This window comes from Podarcis muralis, chromosome 3 (genome assembly GCF_964188315.1).
Source record: "Podarcis muralis chromosome 3, rPodMur119.hap1.1, whole genome shotgun sequence".
Taxonomy (NCBI): domain Eukaryota; kingdom Metazoa; phylum Chordata; class Lepidosauria; order Squamata; family Lacertidae; genus Podarcis; species Podarcis muralis.
Window position 1 is genome coordinate 27279620 of NC_135657.1, and position 26790 is coordinate 27306409.

The following is a 26790-nucleotide window of genomic DNA, read 5'->3' on the forward strand; positions in this document are numbered from 1 at the left end:
TTTATCTGTTGTTCTCAGAAGTAACTTAACTTCAAGGCTGAATATATTATTGCAAAAGCTGAAGTTCAAACTAGGATACAAACACATCTTTACTAATAATGAAAGAATAGAATTTGAGATGTTTGATACATGTTTTTAAAAGAGTTTGTGAATACTGTATATCATAAATAGCATTATATATAAACAACCATAACTATCTCTAACAAACATTAACTTCCCAGTTTGCCAGGTGCACAAGCTGGCCCTAGTGCTTCTGTATATTATGTTTGCCTATTTACTAAAACAATGTGCCAATATACAAGATGCATTTTAACCCTGATACAGTACTGGGAATCACAAGTTGGTAGAATGCTGTTGCAACCAGTCCTGCTTTCCGGTTTTGCATTGGTTGAAGGAATAGGATTCTGGTCCAGATGGGTCATTGACATATTTTGAAGAGCAAAAAAGAGGACGCTATGATGGCCATTCACAGCAAATAAATGCAGTTTGTCCCAATTTTTGCCCCTGAAAAAGATGTGTCCAGAAAAAAGATGACACATGACAACCTTAATATTCAGCAGCGCTCTTCTTGTGTCCTAGGAGATGTCTGCCAATGGATATTTATAAAATATGGCTATATGGAACCTTTAGGTTCAGAGATTGTCCATCTCAGAACATTTAAGGTGAGGAGATACAGGTAGGGAAATATTAAGAATATTAACCTTAACCTCTTTTTATGGACTTCCTTGAGCAATTTTAGACGATGGGTGCAAATTTTAGAGGAGGCAGCTTCTATAGATAGTAATGTACAGAACTCCACTTACTTTAAGGCAATGCAGTCCTGCTGCGTGTTACTAATGAATTAACATCATTAACTGAATTTACACCCCACCCTTCCTCGGTGGGTCCCCGAACTTCCCTCCTCCCAAGTCCTTTTTTATGCGTTGTGCGAGGCATACTGGCTAGTATCAGGAGCAAACTAGCTGTGAAGGTGACATACGCGCGGAATCGGGTCGCTGCTGATTTCCAAGGAAGGGGCTTCCAAACGCCACCTGGGTCATGGTGGCGGCGGCGGCGGGTGCGCGCGTGAGGGGCGGGGGACAGAACTAAAACTCAGTCTAAATCCTTCCCTGAGCCTGGAGAGCTCAGGGAGCTGGTGTTGTCTGCGTGCCTTCACCACGTCCATAAGCAAAGAAAAGGGCCAGCCAGAGGCTTGCGAGCGAAGGAACTTCGGCCGGCGCCACCTGCTGCTGCCCCAGCTCCTCCCACGCGAGAGGCTCTCGCGCGGCGCTCCGGCCTCAGCGCGATCTCGCGAAGGCGCAACCAGCGTCGGTATTTTGTCCCTCGCGGAGCTCCCTCCTCCAGGTACCGCGCGTTGCTATGGCATTCCTGGCCATAGAGAGCGGCAGCGTTTTCGGCCGGGAAGAGGGTCGGAGGCCGCTGTAGTGGCGGCGGCGGCGGCAGGGCCTTCCTCGGCCGCCTGACGAGACAGGGGAAGGCGGGCGGGCGGGCGGCGAGAGAAGGGAGGCCGCCTCAGCCTCCCCTCCCACGTCCCGACCTGGCAGCCTTTCCCTCGGCGCGCCCAGTGCCTGCCTCGGAGGGCTGCGCGGCCTCGCTGGACGCTCCTACTTCTCCCTCGGCCCCGCCGCCGCCTCCGGGACTCGACTCCGGGGCGGCGGCGGCGGCGGCTGGAAGCGGCGGCGGCGACAGGCGGTTCCCGGAGGCAGAGTCGCTGCTGGGGAAGATGGCGGGGAACGGCGCGGGTTTCGCCGGCGCAGGCAGCAGCGGGGAGATTATCCAGCTCAATGTCGGGGGCACCAGGTGAGCAGCAGGCGGGCGGCGGGGCCTCCGACGGGCAAGGTGGGGTGGGCGAGGAGGGCGGCGAGAGAGGGGGAGCCTCAGGTCGGGGCAGGGCCGGGGAGCAAGGGGGCCAGGGAGCGGAGGAGGGAGCCGAAACGATACCCTCTCTCTCTTCCCTGACACCCCGAATTCACGGCAACGAGACCAGGCCTTGCTGCTGCGGTAACAAACACATTTAGGAGAGAAGTGCGTTGAAGTTTGCTGGCTACTAGAATCCCGTGGCGAAGTCAAGGCCTTGGACCTTTCATGGTGTGTGTATGCATGTGCGTGTGTGTGTATATATATATATACATATATACATATATATATATATATACACACACACACACACACACATATACATACAGAGGTATCTCAGGTTACATATGCTTCAGGTTACATACGCTTCAAGTTACAGACCCTAACCCAGAAATAATACCTTGGGTTAAGAACTTTGCTTCAGGATAAGAACAGAAATCATGCTCTGGCGGCGCGGCGGCAGCAGGAGGCCCCATTAGCTAAAGTGGTGCTTCAGGTTAAGAACAGTTTCAGGTTAAGAACGGACCTCCAGAACGAATTAAGTTCTTAACCCGAGGTACCACTGTACACACATACATATATATACCCACACCAACGTGTGTGTGTGCGTACCTTGCCGCTTTAGGTACTTTATAACTTGCTTGAGGGATGGTGTCACTGGTAAAAAAACTCGGTGAGATTCATAGAATGAGAATAACTGTGGAGTTGGATGGGGAGCCCCAGGCGTCATCTAGTCCACCCCCCTGCAATGCAGGGATTGCAACTGAAGAGCCCCTGGTGGATGGGCATCCAACCTCTGCTTACAAACCTCTGTTGGAGAGTCCAACAGCTCCCGAGGTTGAATGGTCAGCACTGTGTGTGCGTCTGGGCCCTGCACATGTATGACGTGTGCTCTCTAGCAACATTCCAGCCTTTTTAATACCTTCTGGCGTACAATTTAGTAACTCCACAGGGTCTGTTAGGCCTTTCCGGACTTGGCTTCCCTGGTCCAAAGATGCCTTGTTCCTTCCATAGCGTGCTCTGTCAAACATGGGCCTGCGATCCGGCCCATGGAGGGAGCTCCGCGGCAGTGAACCGGCCCAGGCAAGGTAAACCTTTCTGACTCCCATGGTAAGCCAAACCATGGTTTAGATCACAGCAGCCAGATGACCAGGGGGAGGAGTGCAATAACCACAGTCTCCTCTGTGGGAACCTTCACATGTGTAATTAAGCCATGGTTTGGCTTAGCATTATGTATGAACCACCTCATTTGGTTGGATCTCTTGGAGAATATTTTATCCGGGGGATACTTCAGCAAAGTGTATTGGGGAGGAAGCGCCTCACATTACCTACTATACTGTTCTAAAGCAGTGGTTCCCAACCTCTTTTGGCCATGCCCCACCACAGCATCTCTAAAATCACCTCCCCGTGACATATAATTCTTATTATTCAAAAAGTGAACTCCTGTTCATGTGGACGAAGCCTAAAAGGACATTAACTGTTAATAACTCATTCTTGAGTTGCCCCCCCCATCAAATTGCCCCCCCTGTGGGGGGTGTGCCCCACGTTGGGAACCACAGTTCTAGAGGCTCCTTAAGTCCTCTAGAGCATGCTTCTAGGAGAGGGGGCATCCAGAAGAATTATCTTCCTTTGGCCTTTCTGTTGTGACTATCCCATTCTGTGAGCTGAGCTCTGTTTATCAGAGCTCTGAATCTAGGCCAAAGTATTACACAACATGAAACACTTGTATATTACTGAAAACAAAAAGCGATATTGTTAGGTGAAAAATAGAAACCTGCTTTATTCTGTATCTTGACAGTCTAACAATTGTAGTGCAGTTATTGAAAAAACAATTGAAAAGCAGGATATTGTAATTCAGAATGGTATATTGATAAATAATAAATGTTGCACATACTACAAAATAATTTTTCAATAAGTTTCAATTGTCTTTTGTTGATTTGCAATAGTTTTATTGAATCCCTCAATTTTACCCATTAAAAGGTTTCTAAATGTCAAAAGCACATCAACTTGCATCACATCTAAGTGATCCTCTTAACCTGTTGTTCATAGTAGTTTTGTTTGAACTTGTCTATTTTATAGAAAAACTGAAATTAATGTATTACTTGATAATAAGTTGGTGTTATCAAAAGAGCATATGGGAGAATAAGATTGATGAACAATGTTATAATCATTGTGGCCTTTTATATATTCACAGTAGCATTTTTAATCAGGCTGATAAATTGCAACAAAACAAACTAAAGTTTATTTGTTTGTGCCAAGTAAAATATACCCAGTCTTGATTATAGTTCATAGCAGAGCTTCCTTGAGAAAATTGGATTGAACGGCCTACCAGCTACATTAAAGTCACTCATCTACTTTGAAAAAGAACTGAGATTATTATCATTCCTTTGTTTTGACACGTGTACCAGAGAAAATATAAAAATTGTGAAAAATCCACAGTTGGCAAATCTTTATTAGGACCAACCAGAATGTCTCAAATAGTGAGCAAACTCTTGAACACTTCATCATATGAGAACTTGTGCAAAGCAGGCATGGGAAAGAGGAAAATATGACAACAAAGAGCTTGTTGTTAACAGTTATAAATTGTATATTGCTTACTTGCCAAAATGACTTCTAAGTGGTTTACAAGTATAAAAACCAGTTATAAGAATATAGTCACACAGTGCTTTTTTCTGGGAGGATTCAGGGGTACACATACCCCTAAACATTTTGTCAATCTAAGTTTGGCCTTATTGAGGGGCAGTATTTCAATATGAGTAGGGACCCAGGTGGCGCTGTGGGTAAAAGCCTCAGCGCCTAGGGCTTGCCGATCGAAAGGTCGGCGGTTCGAATCCCTGCGGCGGGGTGCGCTCCCGTCGTTCGGTCCCAGCGCCTGCCAACCTAGCAGTTCGAAAGCACCCTCGGGTGCAAGTAGATAAATAGGGACCGCTTTCTAGCGGGAAGGTAAACGGCGTTTCCGTGTGCGGCTCTGGCTCGCCAGAGCAGCGATGTCACGCTGGCCACATGACCCGGAAGTGTCTTCGGACAGCGCTGGCCCCCGGCCTCTTGAGTGAGATGGGCGCACAACCCTAGAGTCTGGCAAGACTGGCCCGTACGGGCAGGGGTACCTTTATTTCAATATGAGTAGGAAAATGAGAGTACCCCCAAACATTTTTTTTAGAAAAAAAGCACTGGTCACACATAATTAAGATGCACAATAAAACAATTTTATCAAAACATTAAATATTCATAATTAAAATGTACAATAAGAAGGCCTGTTAAAACACCAGTTGACTACAATTTAAACAGGAGGTTCAGTTAGGGGATGAGGGGAATGTTCCTTTAAAGAGGTATGTCTTCAAGGGCTAGTGGAATGCCAGTATCATGAGGTTTATCATAATTCAGCAGAGATGGCATTCCACAACACTGGTGCCACTAGTAGAAAAGACGGCCTCTGATTGATTGATTGATTGATTGATTGATTGATTGAATTTATATACTCACCCTATACCTGGAGGTCTCAGGGCAGTTACCACAAGCTGGTAATCATCACTCTGCTATTATAGACATAAAGTCTGCTTATAGTCTTGGTCTCAAGATGGAGAATGACTATGGGATTAGATTAGTTTCTCCTAGTGTCTGTTTACACCCAGTATTACGAGACAAAGAAGTAATGGGTGGACCCCCTTTTTAAAAAATTTAAAATCCAGCAGTTTTCCAGATCTGATTCCAGCCTTAAGCAAAACCCACATATTGCTGGTTAGACAGAGAGTATGAAAAGTGATGTAACTTCTAAACTGAGGGACAAACATTTTTAAAATCTAAACATGGCATCCTACTACTTGTGAGGTTAAAAAACAGCTATCCTTGGTGTGCTTTCTTTTAAATTCCTACAATTTGCTGTGGCAATTAAGTTTTTGTAAATAACGTATCATTGTTGTATGTTGCTATACGTAGTAATGTTATTTGTATCTTAACATCTAAGTAACAGCCTCCTGGTGCCATTCATCAACAACTACTGCTCTGTAACATCCCTTCATTTTCAAGAAAATTGTGGGGGAATATTTTTGGATCATGTTGTTCCGCAAAACATGTAATTAACCTGGAGGCGAAAATTTGCAGTCAAATACTACCACAGAATTAGCAGGGTCAGTTTTGTATTTTAAGATGTACTTTGCTTCTTCTTGGTAGGTTTCATTTGACTCAACAGGACTAATTTCCCTGTTGTTTGGATTCTATTCTATATTTTTATATCATGGGTACTGAACTGTGTTCAAGTTAGCATTGTTTGTTTGACTTTTTGGAAACAATACGTTTGTTCTAGCTCCTGAAGTTTTGTTATTTGAGTGAGTTTCTATAGGTCAATAAATAAATAATAATAAATAATAAACTAGGATTACAAGAGTGTTTGAATTCTGCTTGATTGACCCTTCAAACTTACTGCTAAAAAGTTAACTAGGAAAAAATGTAGTTCTGACTGCTTTTTTCATAGGAGAAAGCTTTCCAGTTTTCAAGCTTAAAATGACTATATTGAGCCCTTTGTTCAGAGAAGATTTGGCTTTGTCATGCCCTTATTGCAAAACTGCACAGAATCTGCATTGTGTATAATACAGAGGCTCCTATATGCTATCTGTTCTACTCCCTTTTTTCTATTTTTTGGGATACTATAGAATCATAGACCCTTGGGGTCCCTTCCAATTCTACAGTTCTGTGATTCTGTAGTAACCAAAAAAAATACAAACAAGCAACTTTTGTGTGTATGGGAAAGACATTTATTTGTGGTAATAACAACTGCAAAGGCCTGATCTTTGGGTCCTAATCCAAATAAAGATAGTTTGGATTAATTTCCGCTGAAAGCTGTAGGACTAACTTTGTTGCTACTAACTTGTTTCATTGGTCTCAATGGGATAGTCAAGACTAATTTTAGCTGACTGAGACCTTGACAATTGCTTCCTTTTTGCATAGTTTCCTAGAAGAATGAATGAGGTACATGAGGGGCTACTGGGGGTGGGGAGAAAGAGAGGAATGAGAAGTCCTGTTGCTTGAACAGAGGCCTTCTTGCACTTTTTTGGGTCTTGCCCACTGTGTTCAAACACTATTTTTCTTAGGTAGGAAAAGAATTAACTAAATAAGTTTTTTTAAAAAATTGTTGGTTGCGGGGAGGGAACTTACCAGTTCAGTTCCTGACTTCTAATATTTCTGTTCCAGGTTCAGCACTTCAAGACAAACACTAATGTGGATTCCGGACTCCTTTTTTTCCAGGTATTTTGAAGCCAGATCTTATGGATATTTACTCAGTCTAAGTTCAATAAGACTTAAGTTAAAGGGGCCCCTGACCATTAGGTCCAGTCGTGACCGACTCTGGGGTTGCGGTGCTCATCTTGCTTTATTGGCCGAGGGAGCCGGCGTACAGCTTCCGGGTCACGTGGCCAGCATGACTAAGCCGCTTCTGGCGAACCAGAGCAGCGCACGGAAAAGCCGTTTACCTTCCTGCCGGAGCAGTACCTATTTATCTACTTGCATTTTGATGTGTTTCGAACTGCACTCCCCAGTAAATCTTCAGTAGCTTTTTTTTTTTTTTTTTTTTTTACATTGACCAGTGTGTCTAAGTGTGTAGTTTACCTACTTTGTAGCTTTGTAGCCCAGTTCATAATTAGGCTAGTGTTCAAGTCTGAAGTCTAACATTTCTTATCAGTTTCATGTTATGGGTATGTTACATAAATAAGCCCTTGTGTGTTGCATTTACACATCATAGTGATCTCTGAGGATATACTTTCTCAAAATTGTTAGTACAATGTGAGGGTGGAACCATGTGTTTATCAGCAAATGCATGTTTACAAACCTGCATTTCTGAGAATGAATGGAATGGTGCAGAAGAGCATTTTTAGGGAAGAATTGGAAGGAGAAATGGGGATGTGGTTCTTAATTCCTGCTATACCCACTAATTATTTCCTGCAAATGCCCCTACATAAGCTTTATGGCAGACGTGTGGGACTTAAAACCACATGTTTCTATGATTTGTGATTTTGGGACTGCATAGAAAAACATCCTGTTGGTAGATATCATCCCTCCTTTTTGAGAGCAGAAGAGAAACTAGGAATCTTCACCCAACTCTTCTTACCAAGTTATATTGTAAATTAGCTTTATTTGTTTTCAGTTTGCTGAGTGGAAGAATTTCAACACTGAAAGATGAAACTGGTGCTGTGAGTATTCCTTTCTAAAAAAGAAGATTATGATATGAAAGTTGATTACTGTATTGGGTTTAGCTGGATGAAACCGTTGGAATCTATGTATATCATATAAATTCATTTGTATAAATGCAAAGGCTTTCATATTTGTAAGCCAATGTAAAATACAGGTGGTTATAATATTCTGGTTTGGAGTGATCAATTATATGAGAGGAGGCCTAATCCCAAAAGGGTTCTGCTTTACACCTGGGCAAGGACAGCAGCACAGCAAAAATAAAAATAAAAAAATGCAAGAAACAATAGAGAAGCAGCCCTGGTAAACCATAGAAACCATAGAAAAAGTTACCCAAATACAATACTTGCCAAACAAAAGACTGGTTGGTCAGATGTTCTGGTCACATAATTCTTGGCAATCAGTAAGAGTAAGGAGTAAATATTAAATAACTTTATGTGTATACACCTACAAATCTGCCTGAATCCTGAGTTTGTGTGTGCAGAATCTTGTTTTACATTCCAAACTTTTCCGGGAAATGACACTTGATTTATAATACAATTTGCAATTTGAACTGGACAAATTTGTATTCTAAATTGGGGAATTGTGCACTTTTGCAACATCTCTAGTTAGAATGGGGAGACTCTTTCAGTCTTGTGAATGATAGAGTCAAATTGTGGCTGCTGGTAATTGTAGGCATCATGAAAATGCAAAGTTAGAAAAGATCACTTTTTTAAAAAAAATGAGGGTTTTTTAAAAATTTGATTTTGTAATATTTGTAGGGCCAAATAATGGCAGAATTAAGCATTTCAGGTCACACAGATTTCTGCTGCAGAATTAAGCCTGTGTTTAAACTGTTCCCATTGAAATAAATAAAGACTCCAGAGTGCATAATTTCTTGCATTCTAAAACTTATATGTTAAGCTAATAAATGGGCTCTCATTTCTTCATAGATATTTATTGACAGAGATCCTGCAGCATTTGCACCTATTTTAAATTTTCTTCGAACAAAGGAGTTAGATTTGCGGTAAGAAACTCGGTGTTAATTCTCACTCTGATTTTAAAAACACTTCTGGTGGAAGATGGTTATAAAAAACACTCTTCAGCTCACTTGAAGTTTTAAAAAAATTGTACTTGTGAAAGTATCAGTAGTATCCCCTGAACTCCACAGAATAATCTACTCTCCCAAATATTTGAGGTGAATTTCTGAATTTCTGCAGGAACGTCAAGGGGCCACTGATTTCTGAAAGACTGTTAGGTCTTCCTTAAGGCTTTGCTGTATGAGAGACTTTAAATATCCTCTTGTAACCTGTGTACTAGACACTTATAGCCCAATCTAGCAGCTAAAACCTCACACGTTAAAGTATGTGTACACTTTTTGAGGCATAATCCTGAAAGGGTTTAACTTGAATAAACTTGCCAGGCCTGTGAGCTAGGCCACCTTTGTTTTGTGCATTTGCCTCAGCTGAGGCACTCACATTCACCCACCCATGTGACAACACTTAGCTCTGTCATCTGTGTGTTAGACTGAACTTTTAGTCAGCACATTCTATATGTTTCCCATAAGACTTTTGTTCTGTGATTTCTGCTGCCCATAGCAGCTTAATTTTTTATATAAAAAAATGTTTTCAAATAACAGAGGTTTTGCTTGAGACTATATCCTTTCACAAAGCTTTAATTTAACATTTGTGTAGATGTTTCTGTTGATCCATAGCATTTAAAGATATTCCCAGTTGTTTAATCAAAGTATTTTATCATGTTAAAATAAAACTTCCCATAAAAGATTTAGTTTTTGTGTTTAGAATATTGATTGTTGTGCTAAGAAACTGCATTATTTAATTTTAAAATATTTCTGTTTTTTACCTTTTTGCAGGGGAGTAAGCATTAATGTACTTAGGCATGAAGCAGAGTTTTATGGAATTACACCTTTAGGTAAATATATGGATTTAAATTACCCACTAGTTTGAACATCATGATGAGTTAATATTCATTTTAAAGAACCACCAGTAGTGGTAAGAGAGCTTTCCTGCCTCTCCACAATTAAGCCATATATATTGTCATTCCCAGGTGACTTTTTGGGTGGGTTGAGGGGCCACCAACCAGTGGGAAGACCTCTTATTGCTTCCCCTTCACTTCCTCTGTGTTCTGCCACCAACAGAGTACATTTCGTTGGGAGTCAAGACAGAATGTTTTTTGAGATCAGCACATTGATCTCCTAAGAGAGGTTTGATTAAAGTGCCATGTTGATTATATTTTTGGTGGGTGGCTATGATTTCTTTTTTTATACACAAATGCTGATTTCTTGTAGATTTCTTGTCTTGGTATGTTTTTAAAGTTCTCTCATGTTATGATTTTAAGCCCTGCTTCCTAAGGTTCTAGGGTGTTTTACAACAATTTAAAATACAGGGTCAAAAACAGATTAAAACAAATTATAATAATAAAAGCAGGGTGGGTTATAAAAACATACATCTCAGGTGTCAAAGGGCAGGGTTATAACTGTACAACTGGAGGTTTAATGTTATAAACAGTAGTGGCCTTCTTGAAACCCAAAGGGTAGTATATAAATTATTTTATAGTTAAATTAAATTAAGTTAATTTATCCCCAATGCCTCCTGAAGATTGGCAAAGTCCCACCTACCGAGCAGTTCGGGGGGAAATGAACAGCATTTGGGCCCAAGCACACCTGACTTTACTTTAAAGCTGTGTTGCTGTTTGAAGCCTAGCCTTGCCTTTTTGCAGCAAGAAAGCTAAATGGAAAAAATGCAAAGTAACCCAATTTGCATTCACATATGTATAACAGTTTATATGCTGTTTCCTTTCAGTAAGAAGATTACTGTTGTGTGAAGAGCTAGAGCGCTCCTCTTGTGGCAGTGTCCTCTTCCATGGATACCTGCCACCTCCAGGTACTTGAGCATGCTTTGTATGCCATTTTTTATTTCAGCATCAAGAAGCAACTCCTGAAATTCTCTGTGGCTTTACAATAATGAAATACTCTCAGCTCTGTGTGGCATTTGAGCTGGTCAAAGCATTGTGGGATTTGCTATGTATGGGCTGATGCCTGCTGAAGCTTCCACTTCAAGAACTTATCAGGGTTCTCTCCATCTCTGCTGCCACCTTTATGTTAGTTCTATGTGTACACCAAACTCACTTTCCTGCTGTTGCCATAGTGTCTACCTTATCATAAGCATTCTCATTGGGGTTTTGAGGTCACTACAATAGACCTTTTCAAGATCATGCCTCACCCCAGCTGCTTGTTACTGCTGCTGTACATTATGCATCTTCTTCGGTCTCTGGTTAAGGAGGGTTAGTTCAGACAAACAGTTGTGGGTCGCCACTGGGAAATATATCTGCGTACCTAATCTCTATTGGATGTCTGGCAATCATGTGAATGCTTAATTACAAGGCTGCAGTACATTGTTGTATTTCTCAGGTGATTTAGATTTTCTAGAAAGGGACTGATATATACCTTAGTTTTCTGTGTATAAGACGATTTTTTTATTATAAAATAACGTTAAAAATGGGGGGGGGGTTGTCTTTTACACGGATAGTGCTGAGGGGGGACGTGCAGTTGGTTGCAGCCGCGAGCAGGAGATTGTCAGCGGCGATTGGTGGCTGCGGCAAGGACTGCTGCCGATTGGCTGTTGCTGTGGCAATTGGGCGGGCGATTGGCGGGTGCTGGCAGCAAGCGGTCAGATGATTGGTGGCTTCCGCGAATGGCAGTGTTGGTCAGGCGGGTTAGCAATTTTCAGCAACCCCCCCCCCCCCCCAAAATAGCTCAACAACTTTCCTCCCAAAAAAACAACTCTGGGCAATCTCCCCTCATTTTCTTAATTTTGGAGTCCCCAAAAATAGGGGTCATCTTATACATGGTGTGTGTGTGTGTGTGTGTGTGTGTGAGAGAGAGAGAGAGAGAGAGAGAGATACACGGAAAAATATGGTACTTCCCACTGAAGCCACTCTTATCTCTAAATGAGATAGAAATATTGCTTTGATGTTAAGTCAGTGTAAACCAAAACTCTGTGGTAAAGTAGTTCTTAATACTATTGAGGCAATTACGGATTAGTTCTGGAGGCTGCTATACTTCCACTGAGGGTTGGGCAGCGCCATGGAATAGCATGGGATGGGAGCAGGAATAGTCAGGAGGGGGAAGTTGGCCAAAATCGTTGAGGTACTGCAGATAAATGGAGCTCGAAATGTGCAAGGTACTTAGTCTGATTAATTTGAGAAGTTTTCCCTTCCTGTTGCAGCCCCTTGTGCATTTTGGAGGGACGGGGGGAGGGGAAAGTCCACTGTCATGAGCTTCCTTCTGCTTGCCAGCAAAGGTGTAGCAGCCTTTATCTAAGCCCAGTAAAACCAGATTTGACAAATTTCTTATTTTCTTTAGGCATTCCAAGTCGTAAGATTAGCCCTTCTTCAGGAGCATCTACTGAAGTCAGAGCACCTCAGAGCTGTCCTGAAAGTGAGGCCCGAGGAGGGAATATGCAGACTTCACTTGCTGGTACTGGAGAAGATACAGTCAGGCTAGGTGAGCAAAACTATCTTCATTTCTTTAATGCATTTAAAATATTTGTGGAAAAATAATTTGCAAGTGTATCTAAAAAAAAAAGCCTAAGTTAGTTCTTGCCGATCCTTCAAAATTGTGACAAGTTGCAGATTTGAGTGAAGACTAGCCCTGCAGTGCAAGCATCATAAATGAGATATAAATACGTGCAGGCTGCAAATTGGTTGTGTACTCTGCTAAAAAATAATAATTGAATACTATTAACTAGGTTGTAGTATAGGGCCAGGTATTGAATGGTGATCATCTGTCTGCTTCTGGGGTAAACCTTCTTCCTCTGGAAAGAGAGCAGAAGGGCTTGTGTGCTTACAGTAGCCATAGTATTCTGCTTTAGTTCCCCAGAGCTTGCTCTGCTCTGCTAACTCTTCCATGCCAAATGCAGCTCATCATGTGCATCAGCAGCTTTATTACAGCTGCAGAATTTCAGAATACTCACTGCTCTGGCAAAATAGGTGAAAAAAAGACCATCAATTCAGTAACCTCACTTAACCTCTGCTGTGTGTGTGTTTTTCTTTTTTAAGGGTTTCCTGTGGATCCACGAAAGGTTTTGATAGTGGCTGGCCATCACAACTGGATTGTAGCTGCATATGCTCACTTTGCAGTTTGCTATAGGTAAAGATGCAATGAGCAGCACTGTTTCAGTCTATATTCCAGTAATTGTGCTCTACAGGGCAAAGTTTTCATAAAATACGAGATATGCGTTCATTAAAAGGAACAAAGTTTTTGTTTATTTTTTGTTAATAGTGTGTGGAGTACTGAGGCAAGAACAAGAAGCTTTGTAACAGGGATGGGAAATCTGTGGTCCTCCAGATGTGGCTGGACTACAATTTCCATAATTCCTGACCATTGACCATGTTGTTGATGCTGCTAGGAAAGTGTTCAACAATATCTGGAGGTCCCCACCCCTGCTTTATGACTTCAACTTACGATTGCCCTTGCAGAACTAGATATCGTCCACAGAGCAAACATTTTGAATCAATCTTATGGCCACTTTCCCCAAGTATTCTTGTATTCCGGCATACATGCACAACTGCAAAATTTGTATTCATGTTTCAGATGTGCTCCTTCCCTTTAAAATATGCAGAAGCAGCAAACAGGAAAGAATTGGAATCCCCTCTTCATTTATTTTAAAAGGAAAAGGCATGCTTGAAATCTGATACTTCTAACAGTTGCAGTTCCGGAAATATTCTGTGAAAAGTTGTTCTGAGGGACTCATAATAAATGTAGGTAATTTGTTCACTCAACAGGTAAAGTATAATGAAGCCCATTATATTGAGTACACAGGAGGTCATTTGTGACCAAAACTTATCTTCAGGAATTACTATGTGCATAAGACATTAGCAAAATATTTCAATTGTGTGGAGTAGTCTGTGTTAGGGCATTTCAAGATGTGATTCTGTGAGTCAGTGCTCCAGTATAAATTCATTGAGGATACGGTGCCTTAATTAGGGATGTGAGACAGTGCCACCATGTGATAAAAAACAGAATGGGCTGTTGCTACATTTGATTAAAGCTTGTAGTTGGCATGAAAGTAATATTTAAACCATAATTAAACTGGTTAGTGTGTAGCATGCTTATTCACATTGCTAAAACCACATGCACTTTGCTCTTCCCTCTTGGGAAGCCTATGGTCTTGTCTTGGTTCATGTCTTGGATGTAATTTCAAGGCAGACTATGACTCACCCCCCCAGCAACATGGCAGGAGCAAGGGAGAAGCAAAGTGCTCGAGATTTCAGCAGTGTGCTGAATGGTACTCATTCACAGTAAACTGTAGGGTTATTTGGGTTTTTTATGTTTAATGTGACATGCCCCCACTACCAGGATTGTCCCGACATTTTAGAGACCTGAGAAGTACTGATGAGACTTCACACCCCCTCCCCATAAGGTAGCTTCCTATGTCCTTCAGAGTATAAGGGGGGTGGGGAACTCTTATCCAGGTGGCTTTCCACGTTCAACAGATGAATCAGGAGCACACTTGTGGTTGCTCTTGATCCTTCCTTGGTGCAGCCCAAATTGCAGCCTTCAATACATGCTTGCAAAAAAAAGAGTCTGTGCACGTCTGAGTTTTCCTTTCCAGCTGTAATTCAGCACTTTTTGAATTTTGACTCTTTTTGTTGCCCAGCGACTGGACAGGAAGAATCAGGAGTACACTTAGAGTTTACCTGTCTTGCACTTGATGTCCTATGCCATTACGTAACAGGGTTGGATTTGCTTTGGGCCAAACTATGCTGTGGGCCAAATGAGGTGCTGCAAATAAGGCTGCAGGTTTCCCACCACTGTAGATTAGTTACAACATTTCTACTATACTGTTTCTTTCTGCCTAGTTTACATTTGAGTGTTCAACAGTGAATGAATACCCATCAGCCTGCATATTTCTCCCATGCACACGAGGAAAGAAAACACTCTTCTATTGTGCAAAGATGGAGCAGCTGCTTTGTTCTGAGCTGCACAAAGAAGGATAGAAATGTTCCCTATACTGCCCTCATTTATACCATACTAGACATGGTCCCAGCATAATTTTTTTATGAATGGTTTTCATGCTCCAGACAAATAGATTACATCTTACAAGGACAGTCTCATTCAGAATAGTTATTATGTAGTAACCTTATTACATCCCATTCCACCAGGCTGCAGCAGTTTTGGTTGAGAGACCCAAATATCATTGGTCTTTTCCCCTCCCCCAACTGTCTCCATTCCAGCCACTCATTATAAGAACTATTGTGGAACTTTAAAAGTTAGGGCTTGCCTTTCTTGTTCTTCTTTCCCTACCCATCCTTTTTGTGTTGCGTCTGTTAGATTGTAAGTCTACAGGCAGGGAGGGACTATCCCATTTTTAATCTGTGCACAGCACCTAGAAAGTGCTATTATGCTTTATAATGATACATCCCATCTCCCTCCCCATTGCTGGGAATCTGCTGATTATGTGAAATTAGCAAGAGAAAGATGTCCCAGGAGCCTGCCTTTCAGAATAGTAGACAAAGTGTGTTTCACTACTTTCCTTTGAAACATATTGGTTTAGATAAATCCAGACTGTGACTTATAATAATCCACTGTTCCTTATTGGATATATCTAGATCTTATCTTGTAGGTACCGAAGTTAAGTTTCATTTTTTTCTCCTCTGTTTGTAGGCATTTTAAAAAAATATGATATACATCAAATAATTTTTCTGCTCCCTTTTGACAAGTTGGAATAACTGTTCATTGAAGTTTTGGCATATCCTGGAAAACCTGCTTGCAAAAATACGTTTTTGTATATCTTTCTCTTAGAATCAAAGAATCCTCTGGATGGCAACAAGTGTTCACGAGTCCCTATTTAGACTGGACTATTGAACGTGTTGCTCTCAATGCCAAGGTTGTTGGTGGTCCACATGGAGACAAAGATAAAATGGTTGCTGTCGCATCTGAGAGCAGTATCATCTTATGGAGCGTTCAGGATGGTGGTAGTGGCAGTGAAATAGGCAAGTGTGCACTCTCGTTCCTGTTCCTAATAATATATATTGGCTCACTGTTTTCCAATTACACTGTGCAATTGCTTGTCAAACTTTTTGGCCACAGTGAATGAAAGGTAAACTTTTGTACATTCAACATTTTATTTCTTCATATAGCTGCTTCTCTATCCATCACTTATACGCTAAAGCAGTATCTTAATAGGAAATAAGATAAAATCTAAAAGCCGTGCTTGGCTTAATGGGTGCATAGTGGTATATGTCACTTATTGAAGTGTTCTGAAGCCCTGTTGTGATAATAAGTAGAAAGTAATTTAATTTTTGACTGACTTATTTCAGCTCTGCATGGTGAACCTGAATGTGGGAATTAGAGATGACAGTTTGGAATGACTGCCAGCTTGTCTTGTTCTTACTAAAAGCCATGTTTCTCAAGGTCTCCTTCTGATAACCTTCAAAAAACACAATTTGGGCAATGCTTTGCTACTAATAATCTTTTGAGCAGAAATTAGTCGAGATAGCCAGCACTGGGCACCAGACAGCTTTAGAGCCAAGGGCTTCATGTTACCAGAAGGTACATAAACATGAAAAGGGCTTTTAGAGAAGCCAAATACTTCACTCTGCAGATCTGATTGATAGCTTGACTTACTTATTAAAATACATACTTGCTTCCAAACATCAGCAGTGGCCTTTTTGAGCAGGGGCAGAGAGAAAGATACAAGGAATCTTTTGAGTTCCAAAAGTAACATTTAAGTAATAGGGTAATGATAATGACAGACTGTTTCCTCTAGCCACAAAAAGCTGTCACCATAGATTTAATCTACTTGCCAGCATAGATACAGTATCTTCATGCATTTTTCCAAAATAAGTTGTATGATTAGAGAGGTACTCAGTAGAGTAGGTTTGTTTTCTGCCCTCAAGTAATTAAGCCCCCTGAGGAAATCAGTATTTTAGTGGGGGAAATGATGTGGACAACGTGTGAATATTCAATTCTGTTGGGCTGTTGTGTCTGCACATTGGCAGTATGGAGATTATTAAATTTATTCATCAGATGTTTAGAGTGTCCTTCAATATGCAGTAATCATGTGGCTGACAAAGTTTGAAGTAGTAAAATAATAATACAGTAAAACAACAACAATATTTACTTAAGGAATTGTATAAGAGCAAAATACACTTTTGTCATTGTCCCAGATGTTTATTATGGTAGAAACTATGCTCCATCCATGCTGGTAGCAGATAAAAGTATGGAAGGGGCTTGAACTTGGGATCTGCTGTGCTGTTTTGTAGCTCGATTTAGAGGGGCTTTTAGCGATCTCTCCCCCCACTCCCTTTTTCCTGCCAGGTAGAATAGAGCACTGAAAGAGAAATTATTTTCTGTCGCTACTTTCTTCTTACCCATTCTTACATGCCCATTTATTATTGTGTTTCCTGTGTAAATCATATTCTTAGCCAAAAGGAATGGCAGTACATCCAGTCAAAGGAAGGACAGGCCTACATGCATGCATGGATTTGGATTATACCTGGGATCATTGAGATTGCATAGTAAACTCATACCAGTGTTAACCAATGGAAAAAGAAAGTCGTACCGAGAAAACAGGAGTGAATTATACTTCGGCTTTTAACGTTACTTCCAACTCTTCTTCAGCGTTCTGTTGCATCAGAGTCAAGAACACATTTGACAAAGAAAAGCCCCTTCAAGCTTTCCCCTCTGCATTTAACGAAATCTAAATCGGGCTTTTCAAGTAGTGTTAATGAATTTTAACTTTTAAGTTAAGCTTTTAAACGGAAAATGAACAATCCGGCTTCATTAGAGTCATTACGTTATGTAGCATGCTCTAAAAGTTATAAATGTCCTGAAATTAATACATCCCAAAGAGTTTTCAGTTCATTTAATAAGCAAAACTCTTCTCTTTCAGAGAACTTTATAGGCCCATTTATCTTGCAGAGCCTAATGTTAGCAGCCCTGCCTTGGGATAGAGAAGTAGTGCTTTGTTCATGTCCTGTAAAAGAAACAATTTGTTGTTACCAACACTCTTCAGAAGCTGACAACACCATCTATGGAAAATTGCAAGGGCTGGCATCTCCATGATAGAGCTCTCCCAGAGGCTGTTTTCCCTTCAATATTACTTACATAAGATACCACTACTGGATTGCTGCTATAAGCAATATTTTACTGAGAGGGCCCCTTAAGACAAGAACCTGTCATTACTTATGCCGTCGTCTTCCCTGTGGACGGCCGTCAGGATTGTTGAGCCTAAGCAGGAGTGACACTTTAAATTCCTTCAGACTATTCATGCTGTCTTCCTTGATTTCCCTGAACCTCATCCTTCTCCAGAGTAATCAATTCTAGTTCTTTCTCTCCTTTTTTATTATTGCCTGCTTTTATGCGCCCTGCTGTTAAATATAGTCAGTATCAGAGATGATCATATGTCCTGAAAAATTATTTGGCATTGTAATTAAGTCACTTTATGCACCAGGCTTCTTGACTGCTATCTGAAACAGCAGCTACTGTCCTTTTCAAAATACCATTTTGGTATCACAGTTTACCCTTGTAAAGTCTGGAATTCTGAAGGGTCTTCAAAGGGTTTCTATAGAGCTTTTTATACTTAAAAATGTTAATATAATTGCATGGTTCTACTACAGGTTTAATTAACTCTTTAAAATTACAATTAAAAACTATACTGCGAAGTCACTTAATCTGGCAACATGCTAAACTCTTTTGCTGCAGCCTCCAATACTAATCTTATTAAATCTGATCTGATGGCTACAACTGACAAACATTCTGTCAAGTCACCCCCACCCAAGAAAATAAACTTGGAAAAGTACAAGATCTCTTCAGTCTTGATGTATTCTGACTATTTAAACACTTTACATTCGTATTAGCCGTAGTAATGAATTAATCAACCATGTCACTTTGTGCCACAAATTGGACCATTCATAATTGGAGAGAGAGTTTGCAACAATGCGCACATGGATCAATTTGACGTCATAGAATGAGGGTGGCATCAAACAAAGCATTTCTGCTAGTGCAAGGAATGCTAGATTTTTGCTTGTGCACTGGAACTTCCCTCTGGCTCCTCCTCCCATTCACTCTCTATATCTGTTCTGTTCCCCAACCCTCCAGAGTGGATTGGGGAGGGCACATGGGATGTGTGAGAGGGCAGAGGCGGTGTTCTGTTGTGCAGAAGGAAATCCTTGTGATAATGGAACTTCTTCACTGGATACAGTCCTGAGTGTCTGTTTTCAGTATGAAACGAGAAATGGTTAATACAGATTGACATAGAATACAACCATTTTGATTTTGTGCTTGTGACAAGCATGACCGTGCAACCTGCTGTTCCTTCTGCCACTTGTAACCTCAGTACATATTGAGGCATTTGTTGGGTCTCACGGAGTAAATGTGTAGAGAGACTGTACCCAGTCATGGCAGGTTATGTTGCTGAATCTTCCATTAACCAACCAGCAGCTGGATGGAATATTGTTACAGCAGAATATAATGTATTTATTGCCTTCTTAGCTGATTAAAAAAAAACTCTCTAACTTTCTTAAAGCACCATTGTAATGCTCACATTGCATTTTGATTTTTTCCTCTTTATGTTGGTTGATCATATTTGTTTTGGAAGCAAACTTAATGCACACTTTCTTTGGTGGTTGTTTTTCTTCTTCTAATAGGAGTATTTAGTCTTGGAGTTCCTGTGGATGCTCTCTTCTTCATCGGTAACCAGTTGGTGGCTACTAGTCATACAGGAAAAGTTGGAGTATGGAATGCCGTGACTCAACACTGGCAGGTATGTTAAACAGAAATGCTTAATATGGCATGTTTTATGAAAATGTAAAAACAACATAAATTCTGAGGGTACTATTTAGTAAAGTTTATCATTACCTATTCTTAAGGATTCTTTTTTATTATTCTTCGTTACAATTTATTATTGCATTTACTTGTAAGTCAGACTACATCAAAGACAAACAAGTTGCATGTTAATCTTGAGGACCCTCAAAAGCTCTCGAACTGATTGCACTGCACATCATGCCTCAAAGATATCTATTTTGTATTTCTATTCTCAAATGCCCTGTGATTTTTATATATTATGCATTCTGACAATGAGAATAGAGATTCTTGGATTCCAGACAAGACTGAGGGAAGAGCTGGGCATTCATGCAGGAAACAAACCTTGTAACACAGCCAGATGAATGTTTCTGTGGCACAATGTAAAGACACTGTAATGAAATCCAAGAGGCTGCCTTGCAAATCTCGAGAGGCAGAAGTGACCTAAGGCTGACTCCCGTGGCTGCTACAGTACTGGTTGAATAAATCCTGATTTTACCCATAAGTGACAGTCATGCCAATGACTAACACTGCAAGAATGCAAAAAGCCAAGTGATATAACATAATAATCTTGTTACGTATTGAAAACTGACCCAGTGCATTTGAATCTAACACAAATAGCTAAAACCACTTTAAAAGCTCTGTCAGTACCTGCTTAAAAACTCTTGAGTCTCTGCCTAATCTGCAAGAAGGTGATCTATGTTTTAGGTGTTACTTTAGGAGTTAATAGGCAGTGTCTGCTTTATAGCTATACTTATCACACACGTCCTCTTCACATTATGTACACCCCTCCTTGGATGCTTGCTGAAGTTGTGTGAATATTTTTCTGGTAAGAAATGGTATGTCTTTGTCTCTTGCAAATGTAATGGCATAGTGGGAATGAATAGAGCTGTTGGGTTACATTTGTAGATCTTATTACCCTTGCTGTGCAATGGAGGGCAAAGCAGTCTTTGACGTAACCTGATCCAGATTTTTTTGGCCATTATATGTAAGGCAGCACCCTCATGGCTGTGGCTTCTTATCCAAGGATAACCTCCCCCTGGATTCATGTGGTCAGCTTCCACCCCCTCAAACTGTATAAACAAGGCAGACTGGACAAGGGTTAAGAGGGCAAGTAGTGAGATCCAAAGGCATCTTGCCTATGTTCTCGAGGCTCAATAAGTGACTTGTATGTTGCTATGTTATGCATTGTGGGTTCTCTGGATATTATAGAAAAACTTAATATAGTTTGGATTTTCTTTTTTTTAATCATTACAAGCTGATAAACAAATACAGTGGGTTGCACCCAAGCTTCTTTTGTGCTAGAGCACTCATCTAAAGGGAGTTCCCTGTGCCCTCCTTCCCATTGTGCCTCCTCCATCATCTGAAAAACCTCTTCTTGGGGGGCTGAGATGGGAACTGAAATGGAAATGAGAACTAGATAAAATGGCAGAAGCAGCATGCATGAGCTGTGACAGGCTTACAGGCTCTCAAGTTGTTTTTTGTTTTACCATTAATACTGTTGCAGTTTACTTGTTAAGAATGAGTTCTGTTTCTTAAAACTGCTACTCGCTTTCTGTATTCCATCTAATGGGCACAGGACATGTATGCTCCTCCCCAAACATGGGCAGCATTTAGATACACAGAGATGGAAGATAGTTTGCCTTTTCTTAAGAAAGGCATTTTAACTTGGAACAGCAAGAGAAATCTGGATGGAACTGATAACAAACTTGCTGATCATTATTGCTCTTGAGCAAATCAGTTACTTGCTAAACAACGCTGTGAACTGCGCTTTCTGGAATTGCTATTTGGTGGGAACATTTGCAGGCAAAAGTGGACTTGCAGGTTATTTGGAAGCTGGTTCCTGAAAACTGCCTTCACTCTACATGTTTGATTATTCAGTCAGAAAGGGAACATTCTCAAAGAAGTATCAACAAAATACTATTTTTGTTTTAATTTTCATGGGCTGTAATGCTCTTGAGAAACAACCTTCCTGTGGTTACGACATCTGAAAAATGGTTAGAGAAGCTACTTTCAAGATGTGGCAATGGGGTTCTTTCACAGATTCATAAACTTTTAGGAAGTTGCCTTATATTATGTAAATTTTAACATTCTTTGAATAGCTCCAATTAAACTCTAATAAAATTATATTCACTTTTAAAAAGGGAAATTGTAGTACACTGGCAGACAGCATAGGTCCATATTGCATTGGCTCTAGTGAAATACTGGATACATTCTGATGAAAAAATGCAATTTTGAATACTGTACATTACTTGCATTCTATTTATCTTAGGTTCAAGATGTTGTTCCCATCACCAGTTATGATACTGCTGGGTCATTCTTACTGCTGGGCTGCAACAATGGCTCCATATATTACATTGGTAAGGCTATGAAATTTCTCCCATTCAAAATTAGCAACACTTATGATCTGAATTTGTTTTATTTGCTACCTTAAGATGACTATTATACCTATTGCTCAGTGCCCCAATATATTTTGATGATGGGTAATTTAAAAATAGGTGAATAAATGTGTGTTTTAAAATTTTTATTTTACAGATATGCAGAAATTTCCACTGCGAATGAAGGATAATGATCTTCTGGTGACAGAACTTTACCATGACCCTTCCAATGATGCCATAACAGCACTTAGTGTTTACCTCACACCCAAAACAAGTGTGTACCATCTTCACCTTTAATGTCCTTTAATAATAAATGTTTGACACTGTATGGGGGCATTATTATGACCTTCTCGATGCATCCTTTTGTAAGAAATTTAAGTTAATGTTCCATTTTAAATCTGTCCTATTGCAAGGGAACATATCAAATGATATGTTCAGCCGGAATATGTTTGTGGATTTTGGTTTTTTTATTTATATTTTAAGGAACAGGAAATTCATAGGCATTATTTTTTCCTGTGTCTGTATATAGATGACATGTGAGCACATTATGCACATTCAAGCATAAGTTTGTGCAGCTAGAAATCTCACACCTGCCATTTCCTAGTGCAGTCATGGCCACACCTTGTGAAGAGAGCCCAAGTATTGTGTTTCTGAATGGCATAAATGATACATCAGTTGCTGAATTATTTAGCAGTATTTCTTTATAGGTGAAGCACATTATCCACTTTATCATTGAAACCAAGCAGCCAAACTTTTAGGGCCCCTGTCATTCCTATTTAAAAATGGTTGTCTTCTACAGTGCAGTTTTGAAATAATATTTTTTTGCAGGGTGAGTATTGGGGAAGTGGAGGCTTCCTTGGTGCCACTGTCAAGCATTGCCTAAGAATATCTTCTTCGTGAGAATGTGGAGGAAAAAAAATTATGCACCATGCAGCATGTTCATTAGAAATCAGAATTGCATGCCTGTCCTTTCTCAGTTTACACTTGATTAAAAACCCAGGTTTATTGCTGTGCATAATTTGTTTAAACCGTTCTAGGACTAGAGGTGTCATATTCTGGAAGATGGCTTAGTAATGCAAGAAGGTTGCTTGCTGCACAATTCCAAACTTTTCTTTCAATTTTCATTTTTTTTTTTGTTCATACCTTGCCAACATTGCTTGCAAACTTTCATGATGTCTTGGGGATGGGGGGGGGGGGGAGAGAAATTTGTAATAATTAATGCTGAGTTGTATAGTAAGAGGCAAATATTAGCATGTAAATGGTGCACATCACTAAAAAGTATTGAAGCTGTGTACAAGCCTCTCATTGGTTTATGCAGAATTCCTAGGCAGCTTTGAGCCCCTATTCCATCTTGGAAGCAAGTGCAGTTTTGTATTGGTGTTTTGTTTTCCGTAGGTGTAAGTGGTAATTGGATTGAGATTGCATACGGCACAAGTTCAGGAGCAGTGCGTGTGATTGTGCAACACCCAGAAACGGTTGGATCAGGCCCTCAACTCTTTCAGACTTTCACAGTTCATCGAAGCCCTGTTACAAAGATCATGCTGTCGGAGAAACATTTGGTGTCAGGTAATCGTGTTGGAAGAAATGGGATCTCCTGCCATTTTCTATTTAATTTGTATTCATTTCTTCATATTTCTGAAGCTAGAAAGAGAGTGGATAAAAGCCACTTCCCCACTTGCACCTCCTGTTCATACTGAGTTTCTGGTGTGAAAGCCCAGTGAGATTAAGAGGTCATGAGTGCAATTTAAAGAAGAAAGTAAAGATAGCAATGGTGATATGGTGAGGCGAGGCACAAACGCAAATATCCATAGCTGGATAGGAGTTGGCAGTCACTGGGCAATATATCCTTTACTTCACAGACTCCTCCCGGGGCGCTCGTGTGTGTGTGTGTGTGTGTGTGCGCGCGCTTCTGAGAGAAATGAGGGGTATGGTGCACTATTAGCACACGGTGATGCACTGTAGCTCCATCTTAGTGTGCTTGGTGCTTCCTGCAAGACGTAAGCAGACTATGTCTATAGGAATTAAAAAATGGTCCGGTAGCACCTTAGAGACCAACTAAGTTTGTTCTGGGTATAAGCTGAAGAAGTGTGCATGCACACGAAAGCTTTTACCCCGAACAAACTTAGTTGCTCTCTAAGGCGCTACTGGACAGTTGTTTAATTTTTTTATTTATTTCGACTGTGTCAGACCAACACTGCTACCTACCTGAATCTATGCCTATACGACAAAGGGACACACAAGCTCCCCCAGTTCATACATTTGGAAGGCACTCAAAATACAAACCAATTCTTACAAAGTTCCATTGAGGCTACAGGAATGGAGATTTAGTAACACAAAAATATTGTGAGGTTTTGACTTTGGTTGAGGTTTAGAATGATAGTTGTATCTTTTTGTGAACCATTTTTCTTGTACTTTTTCTAGTTTGTGCAGATAACAATCATGTTCGGACCTGGACAGTGACACGTTTCAGAGGAATGATTTCAACACAGCCAGGATCGACTCCCTTGGCATCATTCAAAATTTTGTCCTTGGAAGAGACCGAGAGCCATGGCAGTTACTCTTCTGGAAATGATATAGGTAGATAAAGCATTCTGAGTGGAGCAGCCGGGTAGCTAATCTGTTCTTTGAGACTCTGAATGGAACATTTCTATCTTGCAGTGTTCAAGAGAGAAGAGGATATGGGAAATGACAAGAGGAGGGGATATGTGAAATGGCCTGTAGTGGAAGAAGTAGCTGCCTTGGGCTAGATGACAGGAAGGTGGTCCAGGGATTCACTTCTCAGTGACTGAATAATTTATATAGCACTTGATTGTAAAAAAAACAACAAAAAACCAAACTCCTAAGCAATTTACAAAAGTATAAACATTAAATTTCCAGATTAAAAATAGTTAAAACAAGTATTTAAAAGCATTCAAAAGATAATTAAAATCAGCAGTAGCTAAAGCATATATAAATTCTACATGGCCTAAACAAAAATGTTTTAAGTATTCACCAAAAAAGAATATGAAGCAGGGAGTTGGGATTTCCAAAGTGTAGATGCTGCCACACTAAAATATCAGTTTCTTAAAAGTGCAGAAGGGGTATTACGTGGCACTTGTGACAGAGCTCTGCAAACAAACAGTTGAGTGGGTATCTAGGGGGCAAGCAGTTAAGGGCTCTCCACACTAACCTTGAACTTGGCCTGGTAGCAGATGGCCAACCAGTGCAGATCTCTGAACAGTTAATACATTTGCAAGTGCTCTTTTACCCACTCTGTAGTTTTGTATTACTCAGGGTAATATGAAATAAAAGATGAAATTAAGATTATAAAAAGTGGGGGAGGGACTACCAATTTCTCTCTCTTTCTCGGCCCCATGACCCTCCCTTGGCAAACATGTTTCTGAGGATACAGCTAATGCAGAGAGAAAATGACTAGTAACTGGTGACTACTAACAATAGTTTAATCCATAAAAAACAGGGTGATGATTTCAAGACTTCCTTAAGGGGAAAGGAACAGTATTGAGTGAGGGATTGTTACGGGCCACATTGAGGTAGTGATATAGGTGCATTGTTAAACATTTTGGACAGCTTTTTGAAAACTTTCACAGAAAAATTGGAAACTAGTACATAGAACTCAATGGGTGTTTATCTAATGTTTACTGTGCAGTATATATATTTCAAAAATGTTCAATGGCCTTGAATTGAGGGGGAGAAATCATCTTTGCTTTCCAATTACAGGACCATTTGGTGAGCGTGATGACCAACAGGTGTTTATCCAAAAAGTTGTTCCCATCACTAACAAACTATTTGTGAGGCTCTCTTCTACTGGAAAAAGGTAAGGAACAAAATTATTGTGCAGCTGGGTATTAAAGTGAAGGTCAAGATTAATTGTAAATTTGTAGCCTAGTAATTAACAAGAAGTTCTGTTTGTTTTTACTGTGTTAAGATTTGCTCAAGAAGTTTTACTGTGGTAAGATTATGTCAAGAATTTTAACTGCAATGATTATAAAATCCCAATGTTTACAAAATGGTGTGAGCTACTGTACCACCTAAGACAGGGGTCTGCAACCTTTAAGACAAAAAGAGCCACTTGGACCCGTTTCTGAAGAAGAAGAAAAACTGGGAGCCGCAAAACCGGGAAGGTGACGTCGGGACGGTGCGTGACTAACGCACGCGCCGCCCCCATGCGACGTCACAGCCAGTACAGCACCTGCCACAGAGTGTCGGGGCACACAATGCGCCTCCTCCCCTCGCTAGTATCTGCCCCGGAGCCGTGGCAAAGGTGTAAAAGAGCCACATGCGGCTCCGGAGCCGCGGGTTGCAGACCCCTGACCTAAGAGCATAATAATTCTGTTCATTGTTAATGTTCCAAACAAATTACCTTTTTTAGGATTCTCTAGTTAAGTTTCCACGATTAGCTCTGGCACAACAATCGGTGTTAGATTGTCAAAATAGCTTTGGCTGACACTAAACTACCATGACTTTTGTCTCTACCTCGGATTAATGTATGATAAAAGATATCTCTGCATCCATGAGATTTCCACTGATGACATGTGGTAGTTTGAAAAGAGGGCTTCCTTGTTAGGGTGC

The 26790-nt window shown here is 40.6% G+C and overlaps 1 protein-coding gene across 2 annotated transcripts in view; it reads left to right on the plus strand.

The window, feature by feature from the left end:
* Window positions 1–1242: 1242 nt before the first annotated feature.
* The window catches only part of KCTD3 (potassium channel tetramerization domain containing 3), a 30821-nt gene continuing 5273 nt past the window's right edge, over window positions 1243–26790 (plus strand). The window contains exons 1-15 of one of the 2 annotated variants that reach the window (XM_028724643.2): window positions 1243–1800; window positions 7045–7098; window positions 7994–8039; window positions 8970–9043; window positions 9890–9948; window positions 10839–10919; window positions 12401–12541; window positions 13096–13186; window positions 15842–16032; window positions 19690–19805; window positions 22116–22203; window positions 22379–22495; window positions 23617–23787; window positions 24643–24798; window positions 25939–26035. In XM_028724643.2, coding sequence (XP_028580476.2) covers window positions 1724–1800; window positions 7045–7098; window positions 7994–8039; window positions 8970–9043; window positions 9890–9948; window positions 10839–10919; window positions 12401–12541; window positions 13096–13186; window positions 15842–16032; window positions 19690–19805; window positions 22116–22203; window positions 22379–22495; window positions 23617–23787; window positions 24643–24798; window positions 25939–26035 — 1559 coding nt within the window. In that variant the 5' untranslated portion in view covers window positions 1243–1723. The remainder of the gene's footprint in view (window positions 1801–7044; window positions 7099–7993; window positions 8040–8969; window positions 9044–9889; window positions 9949–10838; window positions 10920–12400; window positions 12542–13095; window positions 13187–15841; window positions 16033–19689; window positions 19806–22115; window positions 22204–22378; window positions 22496–23616; window positions 23788–24642; window positions 24799–25938; window positions 26036–26790) is intronic. The other variant, XM_028724644.2, reaches the window with a different exon arrangement.